Below are 14,522 nucleotides of genomic sequence, written 5' to 3'. Positions count from 1 at the left end.
TCCAGGTGTCCCATGTTCAAACTGTCCATTACACTGGACTGTCCGATGAATTCAATCACCTGAAACGACCCAAAAAAAAAATAATAATAAAAAAAAAACAAGGATCATGTTTGGTGGTCATTTCCCACAAACTGGCCATCTAAGACAGACATCCAGCCTTAGGTTTTCATGTTTAAAGCAACTATGTTCCCTTGGCACATTTGCATAGGAAGCCTATTTGATTGGCAAATGTTCATTGTGAGAGCTCCCAAAAACTCTTGAGAAACATCCAAACAGTGAAAGAGGAACAAAGTTTCCATTTATAACCGATAGCTATTCGAATCCTAAATGAAAGCAATAAGAAACAAGCGGAGAGCTGAAGAGGCCTTTTCGCATGCTACAGACTGTGGACTCTGCTGTATCTTTCAACACGCACTCGGATGTTAATTTGGAGTTTGTGTTTGACGCATGCTGATGTTTGGACTGTTCTTCCCAGTCATTCACACGTCTGTAAGCTCTGTCCCTCCATGACAGGCGGTTTAGAGAAGGGTTTGCCTGCAGCCTTTCCCTGCTGCTCCCAGCCCTCTCCACACTCTGTGCTTCCACTCCATCCTAATTTAGCATCAGTGGCCCCCTCTCTCACCCTTCAAGTGGTTTACACAGTCCTGTGCTGGTGTAATTATGTTGTCCTGCTCTGTGGGGTGTGGCCGAGTACAGAAATACAGCTGCTTATTTTTGCCACCTCTTTTTCTTCGACATGATTTTACCTTTGCTTCTTGACATGTGGGTCTTCCTGGGTGTGCACTCTTGCCAAAGTTTCCAAGGCTAATGGTAAAAATCGGGTATAATAACAGGGCACGGTGGGCCAGCCCTTTGATATGTTAGTTTTTCTTTCTTGTCTGTCAAAGAGAAAGGTTGAGAAACAGAAATAGGTTTGCTAGACTGTTTAATGGGATTCACATGTAAGAAATTCTATTAAAAAAAAAAAAAAGAGTAATGATAAGGCACAGTAAGAGAAGCCTCCCACTCAAAACTACAGTGTAATTTAAGGTGGATTTAAAAAATGTATATTTACTGAAAATTTTCTTAAATTGTATTTAAACTACGGACATAAAACCACATAAAATAGCAAGATGCCAGTAAATATCTTGTCTTAGATTAAATTTTTTAAGTAAAACGAGTGTTACAAGTAGACTAGGTAACCTTTTTGGTGGAGTGACGTGTAATAATTTTATAATGTTGGGTATTATCATATCAAAGTAAATTTTACAGCTGTGCATGTGTTTTGTATGTAAAATATTGATATCAGGCTCTTTTAGTCTTGACTAGGAAAAGTAACAGTTGCTCCAAGTTAACTGACTCAAAGGAGTAAGACTTACACTTGTTTTCATATCAATTTAAATCTAAGATTTCACTACCTAACAGGGAATAAGGTTGGGGTTCATTTTGCGCATGACTAGATATTAGTTTAGACAGAGACGCTGGCTTGATTTCATTTTTATTTTATTGTTGGTTTCCCCGTTTAACAGTCTGCTGTGAATAATGGTGAATCAGCTCGGTTTTTTTTTTTTTTTCGGTCATCTGGAGTTTCTTTCAAAGTGTGTAGGTGATTCATTTCTCTCAGACCCAGTGTCAGGTTGAAGGCAGTGTGTCTGCCTCCATCTAGCGGTCTGTGAAGGAAGCAGGAGCTGCTGTTCGTTTGCACCTGACAAACCATCTCCTGTCTGCTTTTTTTTTTTTTTTTTAATACACATAGGCTGCTGTGGTTATTCGTCTGTTTGTGTGCGGCATCGCCAGAAGGCCACAAAGGAATAATTATTAAAGAGAAAAAAAAATAATTAATCAAACAGAAAAAGGAGGAGGAGGTGGAGGTTGGACTGCCGTGATTCCAGCAACAGGTAGAGTCGCTTTTGCATTCCTGAGCCGGTGAAACGACAGCTCAGTGTTCCCGGAGGAAGTACGGAAGTTCCCCAGCGCCCGTCCAACAGCCCTCATGTGATTTTATGGTTGGGAGTTATCGATAAGCTGGCCGAGCGGCTGTGGGATAACACCACAGAAGCTTGTTTCGTTTATTTATTTGCTTTTTATTTATTTATTTCCTGCGAGAAGATTTCGCAGCACCGCATCATGCCCGGCCACAGGAGGCAGGTAGGTGATCCCGTTCATGATCGCATCGGCACATCACGGAGCCGCTGCCGGGCTGTTGCTCCCGTTGCCCCCGTTGTTTCTGCTGCCAGAGGCCCCGATGTCTTAAAACACGACTGCCAGTCCTGCTAGATTCGTCTCAGTGCCGTGTAGTAGACCCACCCTTACGCAAATCTGCACCACACATGGATATTCTGGTGTGATCTGAGGGTTTTACTCCTTGTGTGGGCCTTCCTCACTGTCATGCTGTTCTCTGCCTGCCACATCTTCACCAACGCTTAGATCACTGTGTCAGTGAATGGCATGGGCCAGCACAAAGGTGAGTGAACGTCAACATGCAGCGCTGCTCGGTCAGGTTCAATTTGCCCTGTTTACTGACAGTCCTGCAGAATGAGTCAGTATCACTACGGGTTTTTGTCAGCACTGTGGCATTCACTGACACACCTCCATGTTATAGTTGGACAAGATTCTTTTATAGATCGTGACCTTTCAGCAGAATTTCCCTGCTGGGTTTTGGGTATCACATACCAATGCAACAAAATTACAAGCTCACTCATTATAAAGTGATTCTATGTCTGCCAACCCCTCCAAATCGACGGCGCACTTCTTCATGATACAATAATGCTGATGACTACTCCTTATGTTTGTTTTTATTTCATTTATGTTGTTGAATAGCCCAGCATTGAACTCCTGGAACTGATGGGAGTAGTAAGAGAGAACGGGAATGAACAGACATCTCTTCCTCCTGTGGTAAGTTGTGAGTAAGTGTGGTATGTTCCCACTCTGAGTCTTCCTGGTTCTGGCTTCTTTAACTTATATGATTGAAAGTCTGACTTTGAATTTTTTGTCACACAGCACACTCCACTGTCTTATGACTATGTCCTGGTTGCCAAAACAAGTAATAACCAGGATAAAGGGGCTTTCAAGAAGCAAATTGAGTACATTGAAGAGTTGAAAAAGAAAAACATGAGAGTCACAGTAAGTAATCAGTAAAAGGTCTTTGGTGCAAAAGTTGCACCATTTATTCATTCATTTTGCTTTCTTATGACCCTCTTAGAGAATTGTTGATGATGATCTCATCTTCTATGGCATTCAAGCGCCAAAAGAAATCTTTGAAAAGTACAGGTATCTCCTCAAAGTGTCAGATGCTTGTAACTGGAGCTCAGATCAGAGCAATATGCCCCTCAGCACCAGGTAAACCATGTTGCTAAATCTGTTTTTGTAATGTCAAACAATCATGGGTGCTTAAAATAGAATCTGATTGTTTATGTATTTCACATGATCTTATCATTACAAATGTGCCTGTTCTTGTGAATTTCTTCTTCGGGATTTGTAATTTGTTTCTTTAATTTTGATAAAAGGCAGATTTTCAAAGGCTTCAGAAAAATTTGATTGAACTAAAGTTTTTACTTTCTCCTTTTGCATGTTCAATTTCTAACCATGTGACCCTTGCCTTGTTTTTAAGGATAAGGATTGTCCACTTTATCCTGAATCACACCCCTATCCATTCAGGAGGTGAGAAGGACTCATTTAAAATTATTTTTGTTTTTCATTTGGACTCCAAATTTTTTGACATTATTCTGTTTTACCTGTTAATCTTCTCAGAGGGTCTACGGGATCTTATGAAGATGAAGGTTTTTGAAGCAAGGTTCTGCTTACATGAGGTGAAATTCCTGACACGTGTTAATAAACAGTTTTGTTTTGGTTTTTTTTTGAAAGACTTTTGATAGCCTTAGATAGTGTATAAATAAAGATTGATAAAAGTGAATGACTGTATGACTTCACTGAGACTTGGTGCAGAAATTTCCTTCTGAATGATTCACTTAAACCAGCAGCATCAGCCATTGTGTTCTACATGGAGATCCACACATTCCCATCCTAAAGATAGTGACACAATTATCTGTTGATGCATCTCTAATTTTAATTTCCAACTCAAGCCTTGCATTGGTATTAGGAACTTCTAAAATCATGAAGTGAAACTTGGCTGTGATGTTACAAATGTACATTTGTGCCAAAAAAGGTGTTATGCAAGCTTAAGCAAGTCAAATGAATATGGTGAATCATCCAATTCTGGGACGAAGTACGAATTTGTGTTTGAGCCTACATTGCATTTAATGTGTACATGCTTTGCACACAGATAAGCCCTGTACATGTGTGTCCTTCTGTGTACTTGATAATGTCATGGATAAAATAACTTCAACAAAATCAAAGGTGTAGAGAATTTAAATGTAAAAAAAGATTAGAATACGAGACAGAAACTATTATATACCAGTGAATGAACTCCCAATAGATCGTTTCTTCACATTGGAAACCTGGCTTTTCAGTATCAGTGTATGTTGTGTTTGTACAGAGCTCATTATGTTTGTGTTTTTGCTATTTCATTTCTGCGATCTTGCCTTCAGAAAAAGAAACAGAGAGAGCTGAAGGAGACCTGGGCACGATGGACAGCCTGTCTCCAAGGGCAACCCATAACTGCTGTCAGGTTTGGACAACAGTTGAAACAACATTATTTTGCTTTGTGTGTAGTTGCAGATATTGCAGCTCGATTGTTTTCCATGTCCTCTTCTTGTGACATCGGTTCAGGGATTGACAAGACAACAGCAAACATGTCACTCCCACATATTTTGCAGCCATTGTTTGTATTCATTTAAAGTTACAAACAGTACTTAATGCTGGCACGAGTCAGAATTGTCGTTGACTTTAGAGGAAACAGCAGGATGCAATGCAGGCAGACATAATGCCTGAGTAATTTGTTTGTGACACGTACCCACTCAGGTCGATATGTTTGCTGTGAGTTACAGTCACATTTGGCCTATTAACACACTGCAGATTTATAAGAGGTAGATAGTAAGTTTAATGCTATAAAATTCAAAATTTAGTAGCATAAACTTACTATCTACCTGTTATGCTACATATCATCTAACCTTAACCCGATGGCTCACACAGCTAAATTAAAAGGTCTCTTAGAATAAAACGAAATGATGACCTTGTGGAGCCAAATGGCCAAAGATCAACATCATAATGTTCTGAAAACATTTCTGGCCTTATTCCTGAAACTTAGATTTTGGCTGCATGTGCCACATGCTGTACCTAAATGAATGCCATTTTGTGCTTGTGTGTCTGTGTATGTGTGCATGTTCATGTTAGGAACTACTTTGGGGAGAAGGTGGCCTTGTACTACTTATGGTTGGGCTGGTACACGTATCTGCTCATCCCTCCTGCACTCATTGGGATAATTGTCTTCCTCTACGGCCTTGCCTTCTTTAACACCTCACCGCTCATGTAAGTTTCTCCACAGCTCCTCGGGGTCTGTACAGTGTATTGCAGATGATTTATTTAGACAATTTCGCTTTTACAGATTTACACTGTAACAACTAAGGTGTCCGCTGTCTTTTAGAAAGGAGGTTTGTGAGGCTGACACAGTCATGTGTCCACTTTGTGACACGGGATGCAAAGTTTGGCAGCTGTCTGGCACCTGCACATATGCCAAGGTACATCGGTGCATTTGCTATTAGCAGCTGAAGGTTGTACTTGCCTGTTGGTGCTCACTGCAGGTCATGTCTACCTACAGGTGAGCCTGCTGTTCGATAATAATGGTACAGTGCTCTTTGCGATGTTTATGGCAGTCTGGGGTGAGTTTTTTGTGTCTACATCAAGTGTTTGCTCTTGCTTTGAAATGACAGTAAATCTTCAATATTCAGATCTTTGCTTCGTAGAGACGCATGCAGTAGTCATATTTGATATAAATAACTGCCGATCAGTATGCTGGACTCCAGCACTGTCGTTCATCTGCCTAAGTGTTTTTCGTTATGTAGGACAATTTGCACAATCAAGTTTTTTATCTCCCTCCAATACATTTCATCCAATTGGCTGGATTGTTTTTATGTTCACGAAGACATGTACTGCCAAGTAGATGCCACATCACCGAGAGAACCTACTCGTCTTGGCCACTGGCATCTTAATAAGTGCGGGCCATCTGGCAGTGGGGGTGGTCTAGTAGTCATCTATAAGAACACAAATAAGTGCTCAGTCACTTTGTTATTCAGCATTTACTGTCTGTGTTTGGTGCGTTTAAAAATGTTTATTGTGCGTTTGCAAATCTGTCATCATGTGTGAGCATAAGTCTGGTTTGAAAAAACGATTTGATTTGCAGTAATGATTGACGTGAGCAAAGTTTATCAGTGGAGGAGGAGTACAGTTTGCAGTGACGGCCACTGCGGTCTTCAAAGCAAAGAGTGATTACATGACAATATGAGAGGAGGCGTGGGAGGGAAGGGTAAGATAAAGAGATAAAAGGACTCAGGAACAGAGAGGTAGAACATTGATATTCTTGGACAGACAGTGCACAGGTGAAGTCCCATGACATACCTGAATGTGCGGAAAAACTGTATAGTTTTCAGTCATCTGGGAAAAAAAAAAAAAATTCTACAAATTACCACCAAATTAGCACTTCACAATCTGGCTACAGAAGTCAGGGTTTCCCATCAGCAGAAGTAGAGGTTTTCTGCTGCCAGTCAAAACTCTATTTTTAACTAACCAAACCTAACTGTAATAAAACATTCAAAACCAAACTCTGATCTTTACTGTAACTGTCTAAGTACTCTCAACACTTTAAAATCATATTTCCATACACCCAGTGAATGATTCATGCAACACTGCTACCAAATATCCCGAAACACAGACGTGTTTCGGATATTTATCTTCCCCTCAATGACATAAATGAGATGGACAAAATAATCAAAAACAGCTGCAATGTACTACAAAGTAATGGCACTACAAATTACACCCTTTAAAATGGGCGTGAAGATGAATTAATAGCTCTCTAACACATGATAGGCCTTGTGAAGGTATGATCTATTGCATCGCCCTTGTATTGGATTATCTCTAGCATGATGTACCTAATAATGTGCTAACTGAGTGTAACTCCCTGTTTCTTACAGCCACACTGTTTCTGGAATTTTGGAAGAGACATCGGGCTTCCTATGTGTGTGAATGGAAAGTGTCTGATTGGTGTGAGGAGGAGGTATGATCAGTTTATAGATTACATTCTGTCAGTAATGTCAAGTCGGCCCGCACTGTGGAATTCATTACTGAATGTTTTTATCTTGTAAATTCAACTTTAGGAAGAACTGATCCTGGAAATAGTCAACAATGCAAAATGTGAACCAAAGGAACATAAGCACTCCTATCTGCGCAGCACTTTGGTGTTGATCTGCGTCACAGTTATGGTGGGAGACTTTTCATTTTCTGTTCTGTTCTGTTCTGTTCTTCTGTTCTAAGGTGAAAACAAGAATCATGTCAACATTTCTTTGGTTGATGTGTCAGATAAACTCAATGTACTGTTTTTGAAGCAAGTGTTATGGAATAATTCTGTTTTTCTGTTTCCACAGATATTGTTGATCATTGGCCTCACCCATGCCTTGGTGGTATTCAGGGTGATTGCAGCAGGCCTCATGGCTGAGGGATCATGGGATTTCCTGCGCAGCCACTCCAACAGCGGAGCCATGATGCTGGGAGCCGTTCTCCATTACCTTATCATCATTGTCATGACGCGGGTACGCGAGTCTCCCAACGTGCATCTCTCTGTCTTTGCAGCGATACTTTCTTTGGCTCTGACCTGCTCTGTGTCTTTACAGGTTAACAGGATTGTAGCCATGAAGCTCTGTGAAATAGGTTTGTTCACATATTTCACATATTTAATTTGTTTCCAAATTTTAAATGGATTCTGTTTAACTCGTGTTCAACAGGATTTAGCTCTTAAACTTGCTGACACAAGCAGTCACAGTCAGTGACATGTCGTCCATCGGTGGGTAGAAACAGGAGCACTGCGCCAGGACAGCAAGCAATCAGACAGGAAGCAGGTCACACACGTGTGTGTCCGACTTAACTCAGAGAACACACTAAGAACCTATGTGTCTGTCTTCACAGCAGAAACTGAAAGCTCTTCTCTTTAATGACCCAATTCCAGAGTTACAGATTTAGATTTTGACTCACATTTCTACATGTAACATGTTTACACAGCAGCCACTTAGTCTTCGTTAAGTGGCATGAAGGCGGGGTTGACAAGCAAGGTTCAAAGCTTCGCATGGACGTTGGAACTGGGTCACCATATAACAGCAGTTGATGTGTAATGTGGGCGGATGACTTTAACTCAGAGAACAAACTAAGGACAGGCAAAGGTTTACATGATGGAAGCCACTCAACAAGATAGACGTGTGGTGCTGTTAGACACTAGAAATGTGGCTAATAGCGCCATAAAACCATGGGACACGTGTTAATATTCAGTCTTATGGCCCTATAGAATATATCTGGCAGCAGGAGAATCACAGACACTGAGGCATTAGGCCTCACATCACCGCTCTGGAATGACACATCTAATTAGAATAAAGCCATTATTCAGGATAAGCACTGCTTTTTACCTCCTATCACATGCTAACTGTATATGTGAAAGACTCTGTATGCTCCATTTGTTGGAGTGAGCTGCCTCAAGTACAACAGCAATATGTTTAGGTGAGCAGTTTATAAAAACGGAGTGAAGAAACGAAAATAACGATAACATTAGATTACAGCACTCATCTTATCGTCACACAAGTTAAACACACAATCTTTCTGATGACCAAGATTAACTAAACCAACGGAGGTGCACTTTCCATAAGTGTGCCATCTGTTGGTGAAATGATGCAATGCACGCACACACACACATGCTGTCTGTCTTCACCAGAGGAGACGAGGTCTTTTGCTGCCACAGAGAAGAGTTTCACTGTCAAGATGTTCACCTTCCAGTTCTTCACCTATTTCTCCTCGCTCTTCTATGTGGCCTTTTTCCTTGGCAGGTAAGGACTGGACTCAGATGATGAGTGCGTGTTGATTGCTAATGATGAAACATATGACGATGTGATCATCCTGTTTTTCACAACAACAAACTAATAATGTGTCATTTTTGTGACGTTTCGGACAGGATAAACGGTCACCCTGGTGGTTACGTACGACTTGCAGGGAAATGGAGGCTTGAGGAAGTGAGTAAACATGAATCCTAATCCATTTTAAAACTGCTATGCTGTCAATTTTACATTGAATGTTGATTTCTTTACATGAGTTTGCTAAGATAAAAATACTGCAAAGGGTTTAATTACAAATATGTGATTTTCTACGCAGTGTCATCCGAGTGGATGTCTTACAGATTTGTTTATTCAAATGGCGATTATAATGGTGCTCAAGCAAACCATCAACAATATCTTTGAGTTCACTGGCCCGTAAGTATAAATGAGATTTGGGGTAGTATAATGCACGCCTCCAGTGTATAATCTCCTGTATTAACACTGGATTCCAGGCTGGTGAAAACTAACTATTGTTTGTATCAGGTGGCTCAGCAGGTGGTTGAAGAGGAGAAGAGTCAAGAAGCTACAGAGAAAATGTGCCCATTGTTACCTGAAAGAGGAGTCAGAGGGCAAATATGGAGCAGAACTGTGTGAAAACTGTAAGCTTAAAGACTGGCTCAACAACTACAGACTCAACAACGTCGACTCCTTCAGCTTGTTCAGTGAGTTCCTGGAAATGGGTAGGTACCCTGCAGATTGCTTTGACAGCAAAAACAGTTGACCGCTTTTGGCAAATAATATAGTTTTATATTCTCTCCCCAGTGATCCAGTTCAGCTTCACCACTGTATTTGTGGCAGCATTTCCTCTAGCTCCTCTGTTAGCTCTTTTCAATAATATTATTGAGATCCGCTTGGACGCCATCAAGATGGTCACTCTGGAGCGCAGACTGGTTCCCAAGAAAACTAACGATATCGGTGAGGAACACTAATCTACTTTGTATTAATATGTCAGGTCTTCATTGATGAGACGGTGTGTCCAAACCTTTGGACACACCACATGTGTGTGTGTGTTGATTGTCATATATCCTGTTCCCATTAACTCCGGTTTGCTCCATTCATTTTGTAACCTTATCCCTTTCAAATTTCTGTGATATTTTTAATAACCTGTAGGTTTTGTTTGTGTATCATTTCCTTTAATGTTGCTTTTCCTCAGGTGTGTGGACAGATGTGTTGGAAGCCATTGGTGTCTTAGCCGTCATAACGAATGGGCTGGTCATCGGCGTATCCTCAGACTTCATCCCTCGGCTGGTGTACCGTTACCGCTATGGCCCGTGTGCCAATGGCACAGTGACAGATATTGAGTGAGAACATGTGCTCCTCTGTAAGATCTGGGTTTTCCTATATTGTGTGCAACACTGTCTTTAAATAAATTCTTGTTTTTATGTTTTTTGTTTTTCAAGCTGCATGGTGGGCTACATCAGCAACACTCTCTCCATTGCACGAATAAATGAGCACAATTTCATATACAATGAGTCTTCAGCCAGTCAGATGACCATTCCTGGTGATTGGAATGTCACTTACTGCAGGTTTGTTCTATTTTAATCATAGGCCTTTACAGCAGGAGCATTTTCCCTGGCTCAATATGAATACATACATCACAAGAAACCAAAGTCAAAACATATAATTTATACCAAACAAGAGATTTGAAAACAGTGATTCTTCTATCCACCTGTGTTACCTGCTGTTGGAACAAATAGTATTACACTGGTCCTATGATGTTGTGTAATTTCTGACAATAGAGTTGCTCCACAAATATAGTCTACATTCTTCCGATACCCACAGTCCTCCAATGTGTGTAGGTAGTTAAAAACAACCTCTGATAAAGGAGATAACATCAGTCCTTCGCTCTGTTCCTGTTCACAGTTATAAGGACTACAGGAGCAACGAGGACTACAGCCTTACGCCACAGTTTTGGCTCATATTAGCTGTGCGCTTTGCATTTGTTATTCTCTTTGAGGTAAGTTGTTTTGCAAATAGAGTGTGAGATCAGATTTTCATGATTGTTACCCAGGACAAAACTCAAAAATCCACAAGAACCCAACCTTTCTCCCTGTCTTTTTTTTTTTTTTTAAACTCAGCAGACCAGGCTTAAAACTGTTCTAGTTGGGTGTAACAAATTCAGGATGTTTTATGTCTAATAAAAGCTGATTTATACAGATAGAAAGAGAGATTACATCCCTAACATTTACCTTTCTGTTTGCAGCATGTTGTTGTCATATGCAAGTTCATTGCAGCCTGGTTTGTACCCAGTGCTCCCATGCAGGTCAAGAATGACAGACTCTTCGATAAACTCCAAAGACTAAAAGAGGAACTCAGGTGAGAGTCACAAAACATGTGGTTTGACTGGCGTGGCAACTGGTTGCATTCCTGTTTATTATTTCCCAAACTTTCAAACATATAACATACCACAACATGACATGGCATTACATGATATGTTGTGTATCTCTTGGGACCAATCCATAGTAATTATGTTTTGTTGCTAGTGTCATTACAAGTATAATTATCACAACACATTATTTTGTACTTTACTTACAGACTTCTTAGCACTGTAGCCCTGTTTCTTCTTGTTTGTTTCCAAAGATTCACTGACCTTTGCAAAGCAGACATTTTGGTGGAGATAATACCTTAGATGATGACTCAGTCACATTAGCTGCTTCAACGTCATACGACAAATTAGTGCAAGTATTTGTCACTCCTGTTTGTGACCAGTCAAAAATGTGAGCTATGAAAAAAATCGTTTAACTTTAGTTTCACTTCACATTCCCCTGTTTGGCATCTCAGCTTTCATTTCAGAAGCCCTCTCATGATCTACTAAAATTACCAATGCACCAGATATATGTGAAAAAAAAAAACAAACAAACACACAAAACAAAACAACTTTACGCTAGTATGTGTTCTGAGAAATATGTTTACTTTTGTTGGAGATGCTAACACATATGCTTTCATTCCTGGCAGCTCATTTGAAGTGTGACAGCAGTCAAATGTCAAAGTTCACGTCAAAGGACACGTTTCTCCCTGAGAACAACAACCCAGCGTTGCCTTGTGTGGTAAAGTGTCCAGACTATCACAGTGTTTAGTTGACTTCAAAGCCATCAGTCATCTCAGTGAGGAGTTCAGATGGAGTCTCTTACTCTCTCCTTCTTTGCATTCAGATGTTAAATGCTTGCTATTTGGATTCTTATCCGTGATGTGGACTTTGAGGACAGACATTTTTTTTGGGCGGGTGGACTGAAGAAATGTACAGAAACTGATTTTAATGACCACGTCTTTTATGAGATTTTACTTATTCTATTTTAAGAATGCACTGACAGCTTCCTGTTTGATCTCTATATTTGTGAGTTGTGTGTGAGTGTTTTTATTGAAAGCCTAAGATAATTTATACTGCCTCCGCAAATACAGTACTTACTATGTGTTATGATGTTGCCTTATATCTTAAATGCTGTGGTGATTGTTGCATTATTGCAGATAGAATCTAATGGTATCCTTTGCAAGTCAGACACAAAAATGTTTTGCATAATAATTTTATATAAGGAATAAAAGAGGAAACTTTTCTCCTTGTGAAATGTATGTCATGTTTGTTTTATTGCAGCTAGCAGCACATGTCCTCTTCGGGTACTTCAGGTGCATGATTTCAAGAACAGCTAAAGTTATTTTATGGATCCCAAGTTTGATTCATTTAAATTATAGCTTTACTCTGAATAAGGATAAAATTCTAGTTTCCAGATTGTGAAAAAAAACTCTTGCTGGCAGCCCTCTTTCAAGAGTTTGAATGTATACCTTCATTACTGATTGGTTACTTAACAGCGAGAAATTCCCAAAAGAGAGTCACATTTATTTGAATTTTACTGATTTAATGTAGTGCAGACTCATTGCGGATCTTATTCCAACACAGTTTAAAACACTTGACATAGATCACTTATTGTAGAGCGTTTGTATCAGTTTTGGTTGCATTTGAAGGAGGACTTACTTATGAAAAGTAAATAATAAAGAAAGAAACAGACTTTTGAATTGATCATAGGTTACATCTATCCATCCATCCATCCTCTACCGGTTTACTGTTTCCGGGTCGCGGGGCTGCTGGAGCCAATCCCAGGGGCGGGGTACACCCTGGACAGGTCGCCAGTCTAACTCATAGGTTACACTGAAAGAAAATCACGTCACCATTCAGAAGATAGATGTACTTAAAAGGTCAAACCTTTCAAGCTCAGTCACTCTCAAATTGTGAAAATGTTTCAGCCTTCACACATAGGGACAGTTAAGCACAAGAGGAATAGCTATAAAAGAAGAGTCTTGCTCCATAATAAATAACTAAATGAATATATAATGATACTAGCTGTAACAAGTAGCATGCAACGTGAAACACATAATATTTTTCTAATTTTTGTACAAGTAAGAAAATGTGCCAACTTAACTGGATATCACGCATTACAATCTTTTCAAATTAGTTTTTGTTTTATTATTATTATTATTATTATTATTATTATTTCCTGTTGTCTGGTTGTTGTTTATAAATGTAATATTTACTTTATTACATCCTGTGTAAGTGCGGGAGCAAACCAGAGCACCCACAGCAAGTGCTTCTCATCTGTTCTGCTCCCTTTCCTGAATTTCATTAGCCTGTGGATTGATGTCCAACATCTTCGGACTACTGTGCATTCAGGCCTTGAAATCTGTCTGGGCTGGTGATGGTACAAACTCGCTTAAATGTGATTCATGGCATGACAATGGCTCTGTGAGTTAACACCGGATGAACTGTTACATTTATGTCTCAGGCCAGACTTGATGAGAAGAACTGCAGCTACTCAAAGCACCACAACAAAACCCCCAGTTCGAAGAGACGTTTTGGCTGATAGATGGTGAATTAAGATAACAGTGTTGACTCTGTCATGACATCACAGTCTCTGATGGCATCACAGGAAGAATTCTATTAGTTTATTGTTGTTTTTTTTATCTGCTGTTGGTTACAAAGGGTGAGCTGCACAACAAAGTGTAGAATCAATAAAAAGTCAAGAATGACCTGAGGTGACTTTAAAGAGAAAACATGAATGGCCCTGAGTGTCAATTATTTAGCACTTGAGCATTTCACAACATTAAGTATTTTAGCACGCAATGTCAGCAATTTTCACATTGTTTCGAGGATAAAGTTTAGAAAAATAGCTTAACATCTATTTAAAATTAACTGCTGGCCAGGCTTTCTTGGAAACGGATAAGCAGCAGAAGATGAATGAATTAATAAATGTTCTTTGCTTAATGGGTGATATGGACAGCAGACAGAAAATAGGACTGTTGAAGTTTAATTTCAAGTTTGAATAGTTTGTAGTTATAGTTTAAAAGGGCACCTTCTGCTTTTGGACTCTGAGACCATTTAACCCTCTGAAGCCATCATTTCCTCCTGAATAGCTTATCTACAGTCTCAGAGTCAGATAAAGTCTTAATTACTGCAAACAACATTAAATCTGTTTATTCCTGTTTCACATGACTGACGGCTGAAAACCCCCAAAGAAATATACTGTATTTCCA

The 14,522-nt window shown here is 39.7% G+C and overlaps 1 protein-coding gene across 1 annotated transcript; it reads left to right on the top strand.

Annotated features, from left to right (window-relative positions):
- The first annotated feature begins 1,818 nt into the window (after positions 1–1,818).
- On the top strand, positions 1,819–12,559 carry LOC115056928 (anoctamin-9). The gene is made up of 24 exons (XM_029523726.1): positions 1,819–2,127; positions 2,800–2,874; positions 2,980–3,102; positions 3,182–3,318; positions 3,590–3,639; positions 3,730–3,788; positions 4,527–4,606; positions 5,272–5,406; positions 5,522–5,615; positions 5,696–5,756; positions 7,065–7,147; positions 7,248–7,352; positions 7,515–7,679; positions 7,761–7,797; positions 8,846–8,957; positions 9,083–9,140; positions 9,280–9,377; positions 9,486–9,682; positions 9,765–9,917; positions 10,156–10,303; positions 10,403–10,528; positions 10,866–10,959; positions 11,206–11,318; positions 11,958–12,559. Exons 1-24 carry the CDS (start codon positions 2,107–2,109, stop codon positions 11,971–11,973), a joined length of 2,340 nt encoding a protein of 779 aa, XP_029379586.1. The 5' UTR covers positions 1,819–2,106; the 3' UTR covers positions 11,974–12,559.
- The last annotated feature ends 1,963 nt before the right edge of the window (positions 12,560–14,522 follow it).

The sequence above is a fragment of the Echeneis naucrates genome, chromosome 16, assembly GCF_900963305.1.
Source record: "Echeneis naucrates chromosome 16, fEcheNa1.1, whole genome shotgun sequence".
Lineage (NCBI taxonomy): Eukaryota > Metazoa > Chordata > Actinopteri > Carangiformes > Echeneidae > Echeneis > Echeneis naucrates.
This window is presented reverse-complemented; position numbering and strand designations above follow the sequence as displayed.